We start from the raw sequence: 20,409 nt of genomic DNA, 5'->3' as shown, positions 1-20,409 counted from the left end.
AATAAGATGCACAAGATTACACAGCTAGACAGTGGAGAGGTAAAGATTCCAACGTCGGTGTGTCTTTGAGTCCAAAGTCTTATCAACTTTGTACAACCTACAGTGTTTTAGTTATTTCCAGTAATCCCCAGTTCCCCACTTTTATTCTCTAACTGATGCATAGGCACTCATTTCAGGTGGCTAATGCATATCTTTTAGTTTGTGTGTGTTCTTGCAAGATGTGCGGTGTTTTCTGTGCATGATGCTTCAATTTATGTGAATGACATTATTTACTATTTAAAATAATCAGCACTGTTTTTATGATCCATCCATGTGCATGTGATGCATACATCTAACCAGTTGCTTCTAACTGCTGCATGATATTCCGTGGTGTGCATCCCCTGCGCGTCGCATGTTCACTAGGTCTCAGGGAGGGACGCCCACATTGCCTTCAGCTCACTGTCACCACAATAATGCTACATCCTCATATGTGCTCCTTTGTAGTTGAAGGTGGAAATCTCTATTATGTGTACCTCGGATATACCAGAGATGGCTCTTTGTAAACCTAATTTGACTAAGTATTGCCAGACTCCTCCCTACAATGAATGATACTTTGGGTCTGAGACACTGATCAGAACTCCACCCTTCCTCAGGGTCCGGAAGAGGACCCTATCCGTGGCCCCAACTACCCCATGAGCAGCAGTGCACAAGGGTCTCTGTAGCCCCGCAGTCCTACCAATGCTCATGTTTTTCCAGCTTTCTGATCCCTCGCCAGTCTGATAGATGCACATTTGGATACGTTGCATTTCTCTGATTATTGTTGAGCTGGGGTGTTTCTTCATATGCTTGTTAGCTTTTCTGTTTTTTTCTTTTCTTTTCTTTTCTTTTTGCGGTACGCGGGCCTCTCACTGCTGTGGCCTCTCCCGTTGCGGAGCACAGGCTCCGGACGCGCAGGCTCAGCGGCCGTGGCTCACGGGCCCAGCCGCTCCGCTGCATGTGGGATCTTCCCAGACTGGGGCACGAACCCGCGTCCCCTGCATCGGCAGGTGGACTCCCAACCACTGCGCCACCAGGGAAGCCCCTAAAAAAACTTTTGATGTTGAAATGATTATTGGCTTACAAGAAGTTGCAGAAATTTTATATAGAGTCCCTTAAACCCTTCCTCCGGTTCCCCATAGGGACATTCTGTATAACTGTAGTATATGAGCAGGAAATTGACATTGGTACATTACTCTTAACTAACTTACAGGCCTTATTCAGTTTTCATCAGATTTTACATGCACGTGTGTGTGTGTGTGTGTGTGTGTGTGTGACATGTAGTATGTTTGCTATTACTCAGTTCTAAATGGTTTTTAATTCCTTTTTCGAGTCAAGGGTTATTTATTAATATGTTGGTTAACTTCTACATACACATTTGCTGTCTGATCTCATTGTCTCTGGATGGAGAATAGCCTGTATAATAGTGATCCTTTGAATAAGCCAGCGTCCTCTGCTCAGCACCATGGCCAGTGGCAGAACCTAAGCAGGAGAGTGAAGAGTCAGGATTTGAGAAGCTCATGTGGGTTCAGGTTCAGGTGGACGAGAGACTATGGAGACGGGGAGACCTGTGTCCCTGAAGGGCTCAGGGAGCCTATGTCAATGAAAATGATGATCAACTTTCTGCTCCAGAAACAGTGGCCCAGAGGCTGACAAGAAGTGAGCTTGAGACCTAGATTGAAATTGGTTCCAGACTGGGGTCCAGCAGCCAGGACCCAGACACAAGACCATGGGACCTCAGCATCTGAGCCCTGTGCAGCTGCTCTGCCTCCTAGGGGCCATTTCCACTCTGCCTCGTATGTCCTGTGGGGCTGGACGCGTAGGGACCCTCTTGGCTGGGATGGGAGGGCTGGATTCATGTCACTGGGGGAAGGAAAGCTGCATATCTGGGTCCCTCGGGAGACAGGGTCTGTGGAGGCTGAGCTCTTGATTGGTGGTTTGGGGCTGAGAAGGCAATGTGAGGGGCGGATGACTGGAAGAACGTTCTCTCTTTAGGGGCTGGAGCTCTTTTGTGTTATGAAGCAACGTCTTCACTCTTCAGAGCTGTTGGTCTCCATAACTGGCAATGGCTTCTGATGAGGAGCATGGTGTGTAAACTGAATGAGGGCTGTGAGGAGACGCTGGTGTTCCTCGAGACAGGTGAACGGGGGTGACTTTGCTCCATTTTGCTTGCTTGCTCTTCTGACCCCACCTCCATTCCTAGCACCCAGGGACTCTGGACTTGAGTTCCAGAGATTTACCCCATTATATGTTTGGGAAGAGCATCAAGACATCGGCAGGAGAGGGGCAGGACCCAGCTGGTGTGGGCTGGATAAGAGGGCAGAATGGAGGTGGACAGACCCCAGGAGGAAAGGGGGACTCTGGGAGAGAAGACAAGTTTGGGATACAAGGGAGAGAGGAGCAGACGGGCTCCTGTGGGGAGAAGAGTGAGGAGAGGCAGATGAGACCTGGGAAATCTGAGCGGTGAGTGGACAGTGGGGGAGGGGCAAAGTGGGTGATGGGGCAGAGAGTGGGCAGGAGCAGCGGGGGTGGGGTGGGGTCGGGGGGGTGGGGAGGTTGAAGTGGGTGTGGCCAACGACACCGAACAGAGCTCTCCCATCTTCTGCTCCGCAGGGACCAAAAGGGGAATTGTGGGTTTTAAAGGCTGCAGCCCAGCTTCATCTTACCCCCCGCAAGTCTCCTACCTCGTTTCACCGCCCGGATTGTCCATTGCCTCCTACAGCCGTGTCTGCCGGACATACCTCTGCAATAACCTCACCAACATGGATCATTTTGTGAAACTCAAGGCCAAGGCTCCTAACGCCTTAGCATCTTCTTCCCATAGTTGCCCAACCTGTGTGGGCGAGCACTCTAAGGACTGCCTCCCAAGTTTTGTCACCACCGAGGCTTGCCCCAGCAATGCTACTGAGTGCTACAGTTCCACCTTAAAATTTCAGGCCGGTGAGAGAAGAGAAACTCTCTTTCTCAGATGCCTGCTCTAGGCCTGCTGCCTTCCCATCTCTGAGGGAGGCGGGGGGGGGGGACTCGCAGAGGGGATGGGGGTTATGGCACATAATTCCAAGGAGGAGGGGAGAAGGTGCCTGGTACCTGAGTGTTTGGTGGGAGAGCAGGTGTCCTGGTTTGTGAGGGGTGTCTGGAAGGAGGGGTGGGATGTTTTGAGTCTTGAAAGTGTCTCTGACTCCTTGCTCTCTTCCTTACAGGGTCTCTCAATACCACCTTCCTCCTCATGGGCTGTGCTCGTGAATACACCCATATTTTCGCCCACTTTCACCATATTGGCAGCATCAGAGTGACTGAGGTCATCAACATCTTAGAGAAGGCCCAGTTTGCTGGTGCAGAGCCCTCTGGTCGGAGACCTGCTTGGGGCATCCTCTTAGGCCTTCTGTTTGCATTCAGGGACTGACGATCTAGCTGGACCAAACACCCCTACCCCTTCACATAGCGAAATAAAGTTACAGAGTTGCCTTTCTGCTTTGTCCTGTGGTCCATGAGGGTTGTGGAGGCGTGAAAGGTCTGAGGAGGGCCAGACGTTTCCAGGGAGGTGGAGGGGAGGGGCAGGTAATGGGCAGTGCTTGCTGTGAAGTGAGCAGGGGGCTTGGGGAGGAGGATCATTGGCAAAGTGACAGAATCATGCCCAGCAAGCAGGAGAAACCTAAACGCTCCCCTTCTCCTCCTCGTCCTGGAGACCCGAGTTCTAGCCTGGGTTCAGCCATTGACTTGGAGATCCTGGCCAAATCATCTCCCTTTTTTGGGCTTCCATTTCCTCCCCTTTAAAATGAAGGCCTTGGGCTTCCCTGGTGGCGCAGTGGTTGGGAGGCCGCCTGCCGATGCAGGGGACACGGGTTCGTGCCCCGGTCCGGGAGGATCCCACGTGCCGTGGAGCGGCTGGGCCCGTGAGTCATGGCCGCTGGGCCTGCGCGTCCGGAGCCTGCGCTCCGCAACGGGAGAGGCCACAACAGTGAGAGGCCCGCGTACCAAAAAAAATTTTTTAAATAAATAAATAAATAAATAAAGAGTATCACCCAGAGAGAGACCCTCTGGGCATTTTAGGGTACAGTGAAGGCGGGGGAAGGGGAGTTCCATGACTCAGAACCCATACATCCGGCAGACCAGCCAGTGGGGATCCCATGCTGAAGCCCCGGGGCAAGGGTCAGAGAGCCTTGGGGTGGCTGGCAGGAGCAGACACTGAGGGGGGCAGGACCAGGGTCTCTCAGCTGCTCCCAGGCTGAGCAGACACTGACCCAGCGTGGCTGCTGGGAGCTGGTGTTGTCTGAGGTCTTTCTGGCCACTGGCCCTCAGAAAGGTCAGGGTAACTCTGAGGGTTGCCGGAGGAGGTCACAGCTTTGGTGTTAAAATAGGGAACAAGGAGGGCCCCTTTTCCAGGCAGAGAGTGGAGACCTCCTAAATACTGACTTAGAACCTGGCTCCACTGTTGTTTTTTTCTCAAGGGAAATACTGATCTCCCAGCCTTCATTCCTCTGGGCCCCCACAGACCTCCTCCGTCACAGATCCCTCAGTGGTTACGCATGTTGACACTCCCTTTGGGTCCCACTCCTTCATCCTGGCATCCCTGCCCTTCCTAAGGCAGTTGGCACGTGGGCTGACCACAGCTGCCTCCCCACTGCTGCGCCAGATGAAGCGCTTTTGTGCCTCCTGCGGTGGGAGGAGGGGTCGGGGCCAGAGGGAGGCTGAGAGCCCAGCCCTCTCCTACCAGAAGAGGCCCCCCTCACCACTCAGTGAAAATGTCTCTTCTCATAAGGCCAGCACCCCAACTTAGTCCTCTGTTTCATCTGGATGACAGAAGCCAGATTCTGGAGGAGTGTTCCTTTTCTGTTCTCTCCTTCTGATGTGGTTTTTTTTTTTTTTTTTTTTTTTTTTGCGGTACGCGGGCCTCTGGCTCACGGGCCCAGCCACTCCATGGCATGTGGGATCTTCCCGGACCGGGGCACGAACCCGCGTCCCCTGCATCTGCAGGCGGGTTCAACCACTGTGCCACCAGGGAAGCCCTGTTTTTTTTTTAAACCTATATTATCTTTAGTAAGACAAAGTCTGATTCATTACTTTAACTTCTTTCTTTGCCCCACCTAGCTCTTACCTCAGAAAGGTTTGTTGAATGAGTAAAAGAATAAAAAGTTGGAAACTGGAGCGAGACTGAAGGTGGTGTTGGATAGAGGTGTGTGTATAATCTGGATTGAGTTTGATGAACAGGGTAAAGTGGGTTGTCTGGATTGAATGTGAGTTTCCAGGCCCCATTGGAAAATGATGTTGACCTATTACATTTAAATATAGTTATTGACTTTTGTTTACTACTTGCTTGGTTGTATTTAAGATCCAGTGGGACCAGCGAGGCAACCAGAGATTCCCGGTAGGTAAGTTTAAGCCTGGGTAAGGGGAGGCCCCGGGAAAAGACTGACAAGAAAAGAAGCCACTAGAGGGGGCAATAATCTTGGGGAACATGCTTTTGGGGATGATTTAGGGAGTGGGGAGCTTGAGGTGGGAGAAGAGCATCTTCTAGGTGCGCTCACTGCCTTGCTGACAGAATGTTTTATCGGGACAGTGGGCTCTCAGAGCTCCTATAAGGGCAGAGCAAAACTTGCCAGCTGACATCGCCTGAGAAATTGCTGGCAGGCTCTGGAGGGTTTGGTTGGCTTCTTGTGGTGTCTTTGGTGTCCTAGGGTGAAAAGAAAAGGGAGAGACTACTGTTAAAAACATTTTCAGAATTTATTTTTTATGAGAGCTTTTAAAATGTTAAAAGTAAGCCTCATCCCATGGAAAACATTAAAATGAAAAACTATATCCAGTCAAAAGCGAAAGGATGCTCCAACCCCAGCTGCTACTCCTCGTTCTGTAGAGCTAGCTGTTGTCACTAGTTTGCTACATCGTTTTCCATACATTTTTGTATATAAACATAATAGTTCACTTTAAAAAACAAAATGAGCTTAATCCTATACATATTGTTTCCTCTATGTTCCTTTAACAAATCTTTTATTATGGCACGTCTATGGAAGTCCTTAAGACTTAAATGTGCAGTTCAATAAGTAGTTACAAAGAAACATTCATTAAGCTACTACCTAGGCCTGGAAATAGAATAGTACCAGCAACCCTCCTCCTCATCTCATCACTACCGCCCCTCTCCCCCTCACAATGGTAATGCCCACTTTTGCAGTAAGCATTATTTTTTTTTCTTTATGGCTTTACCACCTACCTATACATTCCTATATAATTTAGTTTAATTTTGCCTTATTTTAAACTTTATGTATATCAAATCATGCTGTAACTATTCTCTCTTATTTGTTTCTCTTTTACTCAACATTATGTTGCTTTATTATTGTTCATTCTCACAGATATATAATATTCAAATATACTACTTATTTATTCACGGACCAATTTTCAGTTTGGGATAGTTATAAACAATGCTGCTACGAAATCCTGGTTCATTTCTTCTGCTGTACATAAGCAAGCATTCTTTCTGAGAATGGAATTGCTAAGAGTGGAGTTGCTTGGTCACAGAGGTTAAACTTTAGTAGATAACTACCAGCACTTTCTCAAAGTGATTTACCAGTTTACATTCCCTTTAGCAGGAGATGAGAGTTTCTCTATTCTGCTCTCTGACAATACATGGAATTATCAGACATTAAAATTGTTGCCAATCCTTGGGGTTGACATATATACACTAATATGTGTAAAGTGGATAACTAATAAGAACCTGCTGTATAAAAAAATAAATAAAATTCAAAAATTCAAAAAGAAATTGTTGCCAATCTTATGATGTGGAGTGATCTGGGTTTTTAGAAATACATTTATTTATTTAGTTTTGGCTGCGTTGGGTCTTCGTTGCGGTGCGCGGGCTTCTCATTGTGGTGGCTTCTCTTGTTGTGGAGCATGGGCCCTAGACTGCGTGGGCTTCAGTAGTTGTGGCACGCGGGCTCAGTAGCCATGGCTCGCGAGCGCAGGCTCAGTAGTTGTGGCGCACGGGCTTAGTTGCTCCGCGGCATGTGGGATCTTCCCCGGACCAGGGCTCGAACCCGTGTCCCCTGCATCGGCAGGCGGACTCTCAACCACTGCGCCACCAGGGGAGCCCCTCTGTTTGGTTCTAATTCATATTTTCCCAGTTACTAGTAAGGTTGAGTGCCATTTCACATGTTTATTAGCTATTTGGATTTCTTGTCTCTGAAGTCCCTACTCAACTCTTTTGCGTATTTGTTGTGTTTCCTGCCTTCCTCTCATGGATCTATAGGAATTCCTTATCAGCCTGAATATTAATCCTTTATCGATATTAATATTTGCAGACATAACCCTACACTTCTTCTTCTTGTCATTTTCTTTTGATGACTAACATTTCTTAATTTCAATAAAGTCAAATTTATTAATCTTTTCCTTTATGATTTATAATTTTTGTTACTTGTTTAAGAAATCCTTTCCTACCCCAAGGTCATGGATATAGTCCCCAATATTCCCTTGTAAGTTTGTCTTTCAAATTTAGACCTTTAATTCACTGAAATTTATTTTTGTGATGGGCTTGAAATAGGGGGTCTCTGAACCTTTTATTCACTTAATATATGGTGGACATCTTTCCAATCAACATATAATGACCTACCTAATTATTTTTGACAAGTGCAGAATTGCCCAATTTGCTCTTGATGAATTTTTAATTGAGGGACATCTAACGTTATATTAGTTTCAGGGTACAACACCATGATTTGATATTTGTATACATTGTAAAATGATCACACTATAAGTCTGTTAGTGATGAGCATTTAATATGTTCATTTGTCACTACGGTACTGCTGTAATTAATATTCTTGTACATATATCTGAATATTCATGCTAGTATTCTATACTAGAGAGTCCTTGAAGCGAGATTAGTGGTTAAAATTTACACACATTTAAGTTTTTGATAGGTACTACCAAATTGTATTTTACCTCCATCAAGAGTGATAAAGATCTAGATTCATCCCATTCTTGACAATATCATAACATCAATCAGTTTAACTCTTGCCAATATTCTTTTTATATGACATTTAATTATACCTAGACTAGGGAGGAATCACAGTTTGTTTGACACCAACACCAGTGTCATGGTCAGAGATCAATGGCCAGGACCCCAACAGCCCCATCTGCCTCCACTTTGATAAGCAATGGCATTCTATCATTAAGGAATTTGGTTAAGCCTCTCTAGTACCAGGAGGATTGCGTTTTGCTTTTCTTTCTCTTCCTGTTTCCCCACAAGTTGACACTGAGTAGAAAGGGCTGAGAAGTGTGATTATCCTGGTCTTCATTTCATCTCTCTTGTCTCTTGGCCACCCCTGCTTCAGCCCTAGTTGATTCCACAGAGTGACTCTGGTTTAAGGAAGGTCATTCTTTTGGAACTTACTGGTTTTCTTCACTCTGCCCTTGAAATGATCACAGGGACACGGCTTCTTTGGCAGCCCGGGCACTGTCATGAGTTTTCTTTTAGGGGCTCTCAGGAACCAATCTGAAATAAGGGAGTTGCTGTTTAGAAGGGTTAGTAAGTTTGAGGCAGGGCTTTACTTGCCATCTTCCTTGCTTCTCGATTCGTTTTCATAGTGCAGTGGGTGTGGGAAAGGGTCAACACAGAACAGTGAAGATATCCAGTTATATGAACACCAGGGTCTCTAAGCTGTTTGTGTGACCTGTATGGGCAAGGATTTGGTGGCAAGTTTGGAGGAGGCATCAGGGTATCATTAGGAAGACTGAAAAATGAGGAATAAGACCTAGGTGTCTGCTTTTTAGTGGTTGCTTTACCTCAAGCAAGCCGTTTTGCCTCTCTGATTTCAATGTACCTGTGAGTAAAATAAGGTGGAGAATGGGGTCCAGGAAAGACTTAGAAGGCAGCCCTGGGTTGTTGGGGAAAAGAGGGTAAGGGAGAGGGGGCAGCCAGACGTTCAGCCAGCTCCGCCCTGGACCTTGGAGGAGTCTGGCTCTTACATGAAACTCAGCAAGAAACTAAGTGTTGGTGTTGCATGTGGTGGGCTTGTGGAGAGGGGAGAGGGTGAGGTCAGCTCAGATGACACCTGCTCCTGTCCCAGAGGGATTCAGGGGAGCAAGCTGGGATCTGATGGTGCACCCCTGTTGTTGATACCCGATTACTGACCTTTGCACTCACATTCTTGGCCTCCGTCCTGGAGCCACCTCCCAGAAACCTGGCGTTGGTCCCCATGGCCTCTGGCGATCCCTGTAGGAAGGAAACTGGTCACTTCCAGTCACTGGAAAGGAAAGGGGCCAAGAGACTTGGTCCCCCATCATTGCGCTACCGAGGTCAGCGTAGCTCCATTACTCTTCCTTTTTACTCAGGGATCTAGGGTGCTTCGAGAGAGTATTTTAAATGGATAAGGAATTGAGGTTTAAAATCTGGCCTACAGAAAAGCTTAGCTGGAGGTAGGTGGAGAAAGAATGGCTTCTGGAAGGAAGAGAGGACAATAGGTAGGGGTTAATCAACACCTTACAACCTCCCCCCATTAAGATCCCTCCCTACACACATTAAAATCCTCAAGACGGAAGGAACCTGATGGTTGGGCTCTAATCCAATCTGACTGGAGTCCTTATACGGAGAAGAGATTTGGGCACACAGACAGACACTAGGCATGTACATGCACAGAGGAATGACCAGGTGAAGAAGTAGCGAGGAGATGGCCATCTGTCAGCCAAGGAGAGAGGCCTCAGAAAAAACCAAAGTTGCTGACACATTGATCTTTGACTTCCAGCCACCGGAATCGTGAGAAAATAAGTTGCTGTTGTTTAAGCCTCCCAGTCCGTGGTATTTTGTTAGGGCGGTCCTAGCAAACTAAAAGTTTTTCTTCCTCACTAGACTCTGAACCAGTGGCTCAGTAGTCATTCAGCTACAGGGCTCCTGACACATGGTAGACACGTGGTAAATGTTTGTTTGATAAGCGGATGGACAGGTTGTCCAGAGAGGGCCCTTACAGCAGCATCCGGTTCAATCCTGCTCTCCTATTTCTCAGACTCTTTCTGCCCTTTCTGTGACACAGATGAAGGGTGTTGCATCATTTCTCCAAGTGCTGGTTTCCAAGTGTTTTCATGTGCTATTTTGAGTGGTGTTAAAGTAATTTCAACGGGGCATAACCCCAGCTGTCTAAACTTTTCTACTATATCACTGTCACCTGACCTCTACTTTTGGTTCCAGAGAAAAGCCACAGAATATCAGAGCCAGAAGGAAACTTGGAGATTATTAGTGGAACCCCTTCACTGAGAAGTTTTTCTTTTTCGTTTTTAATGCAATATAACTATATTAGAGAACACTTATAAAGTAAAATGAAGAAATCTTTACCCTTATCAGCTGTGGGAATTTTGGTGTGTTTCCTGCATATAATTTTTTAAAAATTTATTTATTTAATTTATTTATTTTTGGCTGCGTTGGGTCTTTGTTGCTGCCCGCGGGCTTTCTCTAGTGGCGGCGAGCGGGGGCTACTCTTCGTCGTGGTGCGCGGGCTTCTCATTGCAGTGGCTTCTCTTGTTGTGGATTACGGGCTCAGTAGTTGTGGCGCACGGGCTTAGTTGCTCCATGGCATGTGGGATCTTACTGGACTAGGCCTTGAACCTGTGTCCCCTGCACTGGCAGGCGGATTCATAACCACTGCACCACCAGGGAAGTCCCTGCATATAATTTTTTTTTTTTTTTTTTTTTTTTTTTTTTTTGTGGTATGCGGGCCTCTCACTGCTGTGGCCTCTCCCGTTGCGGAGCACAGGCTCCGGACGCGCAGGCTCAGCAGCCATGGCTCACGGGCTTAGTTGCTCCGCGGCATGTGGGATCTTCCCGGACCAGGGCACGAACCCGTGACCCCTGCATCGGCAGGCGGATTCTCAACCACTGCGCCACCAGGGAAGCCCGCTGCATATAATTTTTTAATGAAGTGATAACCATAGTATGTGAGCCAATTTCTTTTTGTTCACTTTATAAGCTTGTTCCTGTGTTTTCCTACAACATTTACAACAGACATTTTGAATGACTACATAACACTCTCAAGTATACATGTTTCCGATTATTTAACTCTTCTCTCATTGCTGAATATTTAGATTGTTTTATTTTTGGAGATTGATAAATTTCTTTGTGCTTGTAACTGTTTTCCAAATGTTGGATTGCTGCCTTGAGCAAGATTTCCCAAAATGGAATTACTGGGTCAAAAGTTATGAACAGTTTTATGTTTCCTGATATCATTACCAAGTTGTTTTTAAAGCATTGTACTAATTAACTAAATCAGCATCTCTTTTATTTTCAGGTGAGAAAACTGAGGCCTAGAGAGAGCAAATGAAATGCCCAAGTTCACAAAGGTAATGGTGACACACCTGGAGCTAAAACCTTGGTCTAAGGCTCGTAGTCTGCTGTTCTTTCTGCAGCCCTACATGACCCTAACTTCATGGTGTAACTGAAAACGAAGGTGTTACTATAATATTATGTCCTCCAAGTGTCAGTCAGACATTCTTGGACCACCTTAATGATTTTTGCTATACCTTACACCACCTTTTCTACTATTTACTTGATAACTTTTTCTAAATAAATTTAATTTACGTAAGAGCTTCATCCTATGCAATGTTATCTGTGAGATTATGGGTCTGATACACGCTTAGATTGTTTTTCTAACATGCATTAAAATAAACATATAACTATTAAAGTAAAAGCTTATTTCTGTTCTACGTAAAATCAGCTTTGGATAATATTAATACAGTAGAATAGCATGGACTTTATATCCAGGCAGACCTGGGGTCAACTGCTTGCTCTGTCAGTTAACAATGTAGAGTCACTTAGCGTCTACGATCTTTGGTTCTCTGGTTTGTAAGGAGTGGATATTAGTATCCACCTTGCAGTGTTGTTAGGAATAAAGGAGCTACTGGGGCCTGGTGCCCAAGTAGGTGTTCAGTACACGATGGGTAGTATTTGTGGTTATTATTGCAGAGTTCTAGTTATTTCCCAAATGGAGTGTCTATGCTGGAGTATTAGGCTTACTGCTTTGTGCTGACTTGTATGTGTAAAGAAGTCACTTCCACTTGTTAGGTTTTGCAGTAGCTCTATTATTATTTTGACTTCTCATTTCTCCTACTTACTAGCATTGTGATTTTGGACAAGCTGTTTACCTTTCCTGTGCCTCATGTACATAATTTGTATTGTATTGGCCAAAATGTTTGTTCGGGTGTTTTGTCTTTTTTTGTTGTTGTTGTTCGGGTTTTCTGTAACATCTTACCCGAATGAACTTTTTGCCCAATCCAATAAAACGGGGCTAAAACAAAGTACATTGGTGTGTGTATGCACACATCTGTCCACCAGAGGGCCTAGACGCAATAGCCCTAGTAGCCATGGGCAATACCTAGTGCCCAAGGTTTGTGAGTATCATTCCCCCATGAAAGGAACCAGGGCTCCGTGGACAAATGGATGACTCCAGGGCTGCGGAAGGGAAGTACAAGATGAGCCTGGAACATCTCGTGGTGTGAGAAAGTCAGGAACAGCTAAAGAAATGACATGTCAAAAAGACACCAAAGCCACCTGGGGCTCAGTGGCCAACTTTGGGACCATATGAGCAACGTGGTGAATAAGGGTAGTAACAGATTATAATCCACAAACATCCCCAAGTCTTTACTTATAAAAATAAATAATGGAATACCTAAATAAATGGGAGAGAAGGAACAGCTCTTTCTTATAGTAGAATCTTAATTAATAAATGTAGGAGGAATGATGGAAGTAGAAAATCACTGCTTTGCTAAGACTCTATAATACCTGTTGTAAGCAAGAATCATCAGTGGATTTTAAAAATTAATGGGCAAAAATATGACGAGAAGAAACAGGCTATTCGCATAATCTCAAAGTATCTCTCCACAGGATACTTATTAACTACAATGAGAAAAAGTATCCACAGGATACTTATTAACTACAATGAGTACCTTTATGGACACCACCATAACCAGTGTTCAAACTTAACATCACCCATCATGAGAGATATTGTTATCGTGGGCCTTCGGATGTGCCTGCACTGAGAAGGCAAGCATCGCTTCTGTGGTATCAGTGCCAGAAATGCATAATCTGAATTTGGTCATGAGGAAACATCAGATAAGCCCAAATCGAGGCACATTCTACAAAATAACTGACAGTACTCTTAAAAATGTCAGGGTCCTGAAAGACAAGGAAAGCTGAGAAAGTGCCTAGATTGGAGGAGACCAGGAGAGATGATGCCTTTCTTCAGTGTAGGAACCTGGATTGGATTCTGACCAGGAAAAGGACGTCAATGGGTGATTAGCAAATTCTGAAAATTCGTACATTAGTTAATAGTATTGTATCATTGCTAATTTTCTGGGTTTGATAATCATATTATGGTTATGTACGGTGTTATTTGAAAGAAACTGGGTGGCGTTTTTGGATCTGTTGGAACTCTGATTCTTTTCACAACATTTTTAAGTCTGCAAAATGAAAAGTTAAAAATAAAAAAGTACACTACAGGGCTTCCCTGGTGGCGCAGTGGTTGAGAGTCTGCCTGCCGATGCAGGGGATACGGGTTCGTGCCCCGGTCCGGGAAGATCCCACATGCTGCGGAGAGGCTGGGCCCGTGAGCCGTGGCCACTGGGCCTCCGTGTTTGGAGCCTGTGCTCCGCAGCGGGAGAGGCCACAGCAGTGAGAGGCCCGCGTACAGCACACACACAAAAAAGTACACTACATTTCTATGAGGACACAATGAAGTAGTATGTATAAAGTGCTTAGGAGAAACCTGCCACGTAGGATTGTTTAACACATGGGAGTTATTTATTATAAATAATTTTATAATTAATAAGTAATCTTACAAGGAATGAGTATTCTATTATTGTAAGTAATTTATTTCTTAACACTGTCATCAGTTCTCTTTTTTTTTCCTCTTCCCTGTGAAAAGCATATTAAACATGTATGTGGTTATTTGAAGAGATAAAGCAAGATCAGATTTTATTTGGAGAATTTTGGGGCAGGAGGATTGTGTAGTGTTTTATTTCTTCTCGCCAGACTTGGTCCAGCATTGCAAACTCCCCTTGCCTGGGAAACAAGAATTGAGCCCAGCCACTGCCGGTCCCCTCTGGTTTGTAACTGCGCCACCTGGCAGCTCAGTGAGCTTTCTCCTGTGCCTTAGTAGCTACTTGAGAAATTTTACTCAGTCCATTTATTGAACCCTTATTAGGTTCACATTATCCATAGTTTACTCTTCACAACAGTTGTACACGCTAAGTGGTATTTTATTCATTTTAAGAAGATAAAACTGAGGCTGAAAAATGTTAAGCATCTTGTCTAGGGTTTCAAAGTAAGTGATGGAGCCAGGATTTGGATCCCGTTGCCCTCAATTCAAGTCTGAGTCTCAAGGTCTTGGTGAGTCTAAACGTGTCGCCATGTTTGAGAATTATTGGTAGAGAGCACTGGCTCCACTGGGCAGTGGTTCCCCCTCCAGGGGACATTTGGCAATGTCTGGAGATATCTTTGGCTGTATTAACTGGGTGGGGGAGGTTGGGAAGAGGCTGCTCTTGGCTTCTAGAAGGTGGAGGCCACGTGGATGTTGTTAAACAGGTTACAAAGCACAGAACAGCTCCCCCTCCTTGCAACAAGGAATTATCCAGCCCTAATGTCAGTGGGCCTGCTATGAAACGCGGGTGTCGAGTCTCCTAAGGGCAACACTTTGAACTCAGAAACCTGAGCATTTATTCTTTCACTTTGCAAGTATTTACTGAGCACCGTGCGGGATGGTGTGAGGGATGTGGAAACAATATACCAGAGTGTGCCAGAGGGGAGGTTACAGTGTAGAAGGGCAGGGGTGGAGGTGGGAGAGGCACACCAACACCTCAGCTTAAGGTAGAACATGAGAAGGGCAGAGAGTCGAGTTAGGGTTACGCTTGTTCACGGGGGGAGGGCTCACATGTGGTCCTGGGACGAATCAAGGGAGGCTGTGGGAGGAGGGGGCTTGGGGTGGGTTTTGTGAGCGAAGCTGAGCTGGTGGGAAAGCACAAGAGCAGCTCGGGAGCAGCCCGAGGTCTAGTTGAGTGGAGCACAGAGCACTTAGTGCGAGGAGGGGTGGACTGGAAAGGCAGCTGTGGCTGGAGCTTGGAATCCAGGCTGAGGACTCTAGCCTTGGTGTCTGTCCTAGTGGTGGAAAAGCCTTCCCTTCCAGATGGTGGTCTAGGCCCCAGGGCTGGGGGGCCCAGCAGCTTCCAGAGAGCTCTCTCTATACGGGAGAGAACGTTGGAAATTGGGGTGGAGTAGGGAGAACTCCTGATTTTAGGACAGAGTTGATGCTCAGTACATAACAAAGCTATTTCACCTCAAAGTAGCCCCTGGGGAGACGTTCCCCTCGAGTGCAGACATAGGTTGGGAGGAGGTCTCTTCTGCACAGCTGTTCTGCTAAGGCCTAGGCCACTTCAGCTGTAGTGAAAAGTGGAGCCGATTCGGAACCCCTAACCCAGGGTCTGCTTGCCAAAGGTGAGCTGTTCAAACAGGGCTTGGCGTGGCTACAGTTTCAAACATGGGTACTACCTGGTGGTGTGATTTTTCTAGTTTATCACCATACCATGAAATAGCATTAAAAATTGTTGGGGCACGTCTGGTGCACTGGAAAGAATACAATCGAGGATGACTTATTGTCTGTGGTTGTACCGTTGCCTTCAACACCCTCCCACCACTGCCTCCAAGCCTGGCCCTGGCGACATTCATCGCTCTCTAGAACAGGGACTGGGGGGCAGGTGAGGCAGCAAATCTTGTAGGGCCATTAGTTTTTTCTCCCCCGCCAGCTACAGCTGCAGACACTTCCATACACACGGGCTTCTTTAACTTTCACAACACTCTTTGGATTTATGTACAGTTCTTTCCCTCTTGTAAGGGAAGAAACGGGCACTGAGACAGGTTAATTTGCCCCTAATCCCTGTAACCTAAAGGGGCTACATTTTACTGCATGTGTGGTCATGTTCTTTTCTGTTTTGCCATGTTTCTCCCCCCTCTTTTTTTTTTTTTTTGTTTTTTTTTTGCGGTACGCGGGCCTCTCACCGCTGTGGCCTCTCCCGTTGCGGAGCACAGGCTCCGGACGCGCAGGCTCAGCGGCCACGGCTCACGGGCCCAGCCGCTCCGCGGCATGTGGGATCTTCCTGGACCGGGGCACGAACCCGCATCCCCTGCATGGCAGGCGTTCTCTGAACCACTGCGCCACCAGGGAAGCCCTCTCCCCACTCTTTATCTTTCATATGAAAAAAAAATTTTTTTTTTTACCTGGATTTGAGCTGCTGTGGAACGTGGACACCAGCATTACTGGCAGCAACAGAAGGAGGGAAGAGATTAGAACTTTCATTTCAACTGTTGGTGCTGCTGTGCGTTGCTTGAAGAGTGTGTGGAAGGTTCCCAGTGAGAGGGTCCCGAGTTCTTGCAGGGGCTCAGGCCGTGCGTGGTACGTGGCTTGGGGGTCTGCGCTTTACTCCCAGGCCAGTGTTCCCACTACAGGGCGAGAACGGCCAAGTGACGCTGGTCTCATTAGGTAACTGGACCATGTGATTTATGGGAACCTGGAAGGTAAAACTGGCCAAAGAGAAGGAGTGAAGCATATTCTTAGGAACATGAGAGGGTGATTGATAACTTGGCAGCAGTTCTCAGCCCCTCCCCTCCTCCCTCCCGCCTCCCTATCCCCCAGTGTGCTATGATTGCTTCCCCAAGTCTTTTTCCTTGTTTGAATTTCCTTATACATGTGAGTGACACTTTCTAGCTGAGTATCTGGCAGGAAGGAGAGTGCTGAGGGCTGGCAAAGAGAGAATCACGCGGCGTGTTTCCCCTCGGTCCTCCCCACTCCCGTCCTAGGATCAGCAATAGCAGTGTGGTTGTTTGGGAAGTTGCCGTGTCCCCACTGTTTACCAGTTCCTCCAATTCTGTGGCCACATAAGGAGGGAAGCAGAGAGGATCAAGGAGGAGAGGCTCTTCTCTCTTGCCCCGAACCCTGGCCTGGAGCACTGGGTCAAAGCAGGCCTCCTTGTTGTTGGTCAGGCAGGTGGCTGTGGCCTCGTGGCTCCCGCCTAAAGGAGAGGGAGCTGGGTTGGTGGAAGACCCTCAAGGCTTCATGTCCAAGAGGGTTTGAGAAACAGGAGCCACAGCGGGGAAGGTGTTTGCCCAGGCTGCTGGGGCTCTTGTGTCAGACCTTGTCTGGAAACAGCCCAAAGCGAAAGGAGGTGATACTACTTGGAGCAAACATTGAGGGTACACAACATTAGCACTTACTGAGTGTGACTAATTCCAGAGGCTTCAGGAAATGGGTTCAAAGAGGGAGGGGAGGATGGACTTAAGTGCTGGGTGATATTTATGGGGCTGAGGGGAAGGTTAACAGGAAGTCCTCCCTGGCTCCTCCAGGCAGGAGTGAGTAAAGGTGGTGTGACTTTTGTTCCAGCCAAGAGGAGGGAAGAGGCCAGGCGTGGATTTTGTTTGTTCATTCTTACCCTCTCAATTTCAGATTATTTCTGCCTATGGACATGTTGGAGAGTTGATTGCAGACTTTGCTGCTACAAAGTTTATAAAGCATCTGCAGGCGGCAGGCACTGTGCTAGGCAGTGGCGATTGTCCTCGAGTTAGAGGCTCAGTCTGAGCTTGTTCTGATGTAAACCACTGACGTGGCTTCTCCCTGGAAAAGAGTCAGACTCTTTTGTTAATATTGACAGCTGGGCTTCCCTGGTGGGGCAGTGGTTGAGAATCCGCCTGCTAATGCAGGGGACACGGGTTCGAGCCCTAGTCTGGGAGGATCCCACATGCCGCGGAGCAACTAGGCCCGTGAGCCACAACTACTGAAGCCCGCGCGCCTAGAGCCCGTGCTCCACAAGAGAAGCCCACGCACCACAATGAGAAGCCCACGCACCACAACGAGAAGAGTAGCCCCTGCTCGCCGCAACTAGAGAAAGCCCGCGCGCAGCAACGAAGACCCAACACAGCCAAAAATAAAAAACTAATAAATAAATAAATTTATAATAAATAAATAAAACTGGTCTAGGTCAGCAAATGGGAGGGGTGGACGTTCGGGCAACTCTCTCCCAAGGTCTGCTTTGCCAAAGTTCAATGACAAGGAAGGTTGGGTTTCCTCCAGACCTCCTCCTGGAGGTACCTTTTCATCTACTGACGCTGAAGGAAGGGGCTGTGACCCGGCAGCCAGGATGTGCCTCATTAGGGCGGTGCTGGGGGAAGACACACTTCCCATTTTCCCTAACGCTGAAAGAATCTGCTAGCTATGGGGATGAGAAACTTGGAATAAGTCAGTAATGCAGGGAACGCTACTTCTTCTTTTTTTGCATTACTACTTCTTTTTTTTTTTTAAACTTCTCAATAAACCACTTCTGTGGCTGTTGGGGATGGGAGGCCAAAGTTGGTTTCTTTGATTCCTGGGCATTGAAGTTCAGGGCAGAATATGCACCTTCGTCGATCTGAAAGGAAAGAACAGCAGTCAATTAAATCAGTGTCGTAGGCCAGGCCCTCACCTTGTCCAGTGTGATTCAGGACCACGTGCTTAACGGATGACTGGATAAAGAGGGTGAGTCTCTCTCTCTCTCTCTCTCTCTCTCTCTATCTATCTATCTATCTATCTATCTATATATATACACAATGGAATATTATTCCATCACGAGAAAGGAGGACATCCTGCTACAGGTATTTGTGGCAACATGGATGGACCTTGAGTGCCTGATGCTAAGGGAGATAAGTCAGACCAAGAAAGACAAGTACTGTATGATATCACTTATATGTGGAATCTTAAAAAGCCAAAGTCATAAAAACAGAGAGTAAAAATGGTGGTTACCAGGGTGAGACAGGCTGGGACGTGGGACCCTTTGCTGCAGCGCTGCCGTGCTTGCACCTGGACAAACGTCTCCTTGAGCAACAAAATACAAAGAAACTATAAGGGACTGAAAAAAACAACTGCAGTTGGGGCAAAATCTGGACAAGATAACAAAGAGACCAAAAAGCCCTACTGCCACTTCTGAAGAGGTGGGAGCAAAAGCAGGGGGTCGGGAGCAAAATCGGGGTACTGCGCATGCCCCCTGCACACACCACCACCTGAGGGGTGGGCAAACCACCTAAGCCCCTCCTCCAGCCCCACCGCTGGACACACCCCTCCCCTCCCCCTATGTGAGGGACCAGCTCGCAGCCCCCTCAGCGAGCGAGCCAGCAAGGAAATCTGTTACTTGTTCTCATTCCCCCCTGCTGCAGCAGGGACCTCAATAAGGCCTTGCCTGAATTTCTTGGCTGGCCTCTGATCAATTTCTACTGATTAAGGAGGCCAGGAACCTTGGTCGGTAACAAGGAGATGGGCTCGTGGGGGATAGGAGAGATGTTGTTGAAGGGCGCAGACTTGCAACAAGTAGTAAATAAGCCATAGAGCTCTAACACGAATATAGACAACATTTTATTATAATCATCGAACTTGCTAAAAGACTAGAACTTAATTATTCCAAACACTAAAAAGAAAAGATAATTATGTAATGGGATATAGGTGTGAAATATTGCTACAATGGCAATCATATAGCAATATATAAATGTGTCAAATTAAAATATTGTACACCTTAAATTTAAACAGTGTTATATGTCAAATATATTCAATCTAAAACAGAAAAAAAAAAAAAAAAGAAAAACAAAGGCTCTTCTCAACCCAGAAAACCTCTCCACACAGGTAGAAGAGAAAAAAGAAAAAGTTTTTTGTTGTTGTTTTGTTTTTTGTGCGGTACGCGGGCCTCCCACTGTTGTGGCCTCTCCCATTGCGGAGCACAGGCTCCGGACGTGCAGGCTCAGCGGCCATGGCTCACGGGCCCAGCCGCTCCGCGGCATGTGGGATCTTCCCGGACCGGGGCACAAACCCGCATCCCCTGCATCTGCAGGCGGACCCTCAACCACTGCACCACCGGGGAAGCCCGAAAAAGTTTTATTATAGCATTAAACCAGAATGTGATGTGTACTACAGGCAGTTTGCTAAGAAATTGCAAAGACAGAAAGAAAGCTCACTCCCTTATAGAGCCAGACAGACACAACCCCCTAGATACATGTGCTTAAGATAAACAGTAACTAGTCCTCAAGTAAGAGGACTTGACAGCACCATTTGTCACATATCCTAAATTCATCTGGTAATTGGGGGTGATTGTATTAGTTAATTAGCTTAATCCAAAGGAAAAATAAACTTCTCACATCTTCACGACTGGAGGTAGTTTTGCAGCCTGGAGTGCGGTGTCCACCTCAACTGGGCTCTTACCCTCCCCCAGAATCTGGGAGACAGGGGTGCCATCTTCCCTGTTGATCACATTTTCAAAGCGATAACTCACAGGCCCTTGGGAAAGATACTCCCTGGGTTGGAAAGCTGGCAAGAATCTTATTTAGATTTTTAAAAGATTTACATACATCTCAAAGGGACAGAGAAA

General features: G+C 46.7%; 4 protein-coding genes across 10 annotated transcripts in view; 1 reads left to right on the top strand and 3 right to left on the bottom strand.

Moving 5' to 3' along the window:
* RPS19 (ribosomal protein S19) overlaps window positions 1-20,409 on the bottom strand; it is a 115,455-nt gene that overhangs the window by 17,714 nt on the left and 77,332 nt on the right. The gene's annotated exons all lie outside the window — the stretch shown is intronic.
* Window positions 1,745-3,418, top strand: LYPD4 (LY6/PLAUR domain containing 4). 2 transcript variants are annotated; one of them, XM_067020252.1, is made up of 4 exons: window positions 1,745-1,820; window positions 2,011-2,154; window positions 2,629-2,955; window positions 3,216-3,418. In XM_067020252.1, the coding sequence occupies exons 1-4, from the start codon at window positions 1,745-1,747 to the stop codon at window positions 3,416-3,418; spliced, it is 750 nt and encodes a 249-aa protein (XP_066876353.1). The 2 variants fall into 2 exon arrangements, with proteins under 2 accessions (XP_066876353.1, XP_058901125.1); XM_059045142.1 differs by lacking the exon at window positions 2,011-2,154 and having other exon boundaries at window positions 1,745-1,834; window positions 2,604-2,955.
* CXCL17 (C-X-C motif chemokine ligand 17) overlaps window positions 5,300-20,409 on the bottom strand; it is a 27,665-nt gene continuing 12,555 nt past the window's right edge. For 2 of the 6 annotated variants that reach the window (XM_059045134.2, XM_067020250.1), the window contains 6 exons: window positions 17,458-17,639; window positions 16,883-17,040; window positions 16,250-16,552; window positions 9,131-9,211; window positions 8,390-8,491; window positions 5,300-5,686 (listed from right to left, as the gene is read on the bottom strand). In XM_059045134.2, coding sequence (XP_058901117.1) covers window positions 5,589-5,686; window positions 8,390-8,491; window positions 9,131-9,211; window positions 16,250-16,328 — 360 coding nt within the window. In that variant the 5' untranslated portion in view covers window positions 16,329-16,552; window positions 16,883-17,040; window positions 17,458-17,639 and the 3' untranslated portion in view covers window positions 5,300-5,588. Of the gene's footprint in view, window positions 5,687-8,389; window positions 8,492-9,130; window positions 9,212-16,249; window positions 16,553-16,882; window positions 17,041-17,457; window positions 17,640-17,870; window positions 18,430-18,800; window positions 18,873-20,409 lie in introns of those variants that run through there. The other 4 variants (XM_067020246.1, XM_067020247.1, XM_067020248.1 and 1 more) reach the window with 4 other exon arrangements.
* Window positions 18,801-20,409, bottom strand: part of LYPD3 (LY6/PLAUR domain containing 3) — a 103,292-nt gene continuing 101,683 nt past the window's right edge. Inside the window, exon 10 of the transcript XR_010837971.1 lies at window positions 18,801-18,872. The gene's annotated coding sequence lies outside the window, so the exon portion shown is untranslated. The remainder of the gene's footprint in view (window positions 18,873-20,409) is intronic.

Source organism: Kogia breviceps, chromosome 18 (assembly GCF_026419965.1).
Source record: "Kogia breviceps isolate mKogBre1 chromosome 18, mKogBre1 haplotype 1, whole genome shotgun sequence".
NCBI classification, from domain to species: domain Eukaryota; kingdom Metazoa; phylum Chordata; class Mammalia; order Artiodactyla; family Physeteridae; genus Kogia; species Kogia breviceps.
This window is presented reverse-complemented; position numbering and strand designations above follow the sequence as displayed.

Bases quoted from the DNA above. Each gene is read 5' to 3' on its own strand.
- LYPD4 (XM_067020252.1), top strand. From the start codon at position 1,745: ATGGGACCTCAGCATCTGAGCCCTGTGCAGCTGCTCTGCCTCCTAGGG. The intron at 1,821-2,010 runs GTGGGGCTGGAC...TTCTCTCTTTAG, and splicing joins CACTCTGCCTCGTATGTCCT to GGGCTGGAGCTCTTTTGTGT. The intron at 2,155-2,628 runs GTGAACGGGGGT...TCTGCTCCGCAG, and splicing joins GCTGGTGTTCCTCGAGACAG to GGACCAAAAGGGGAATTGTG.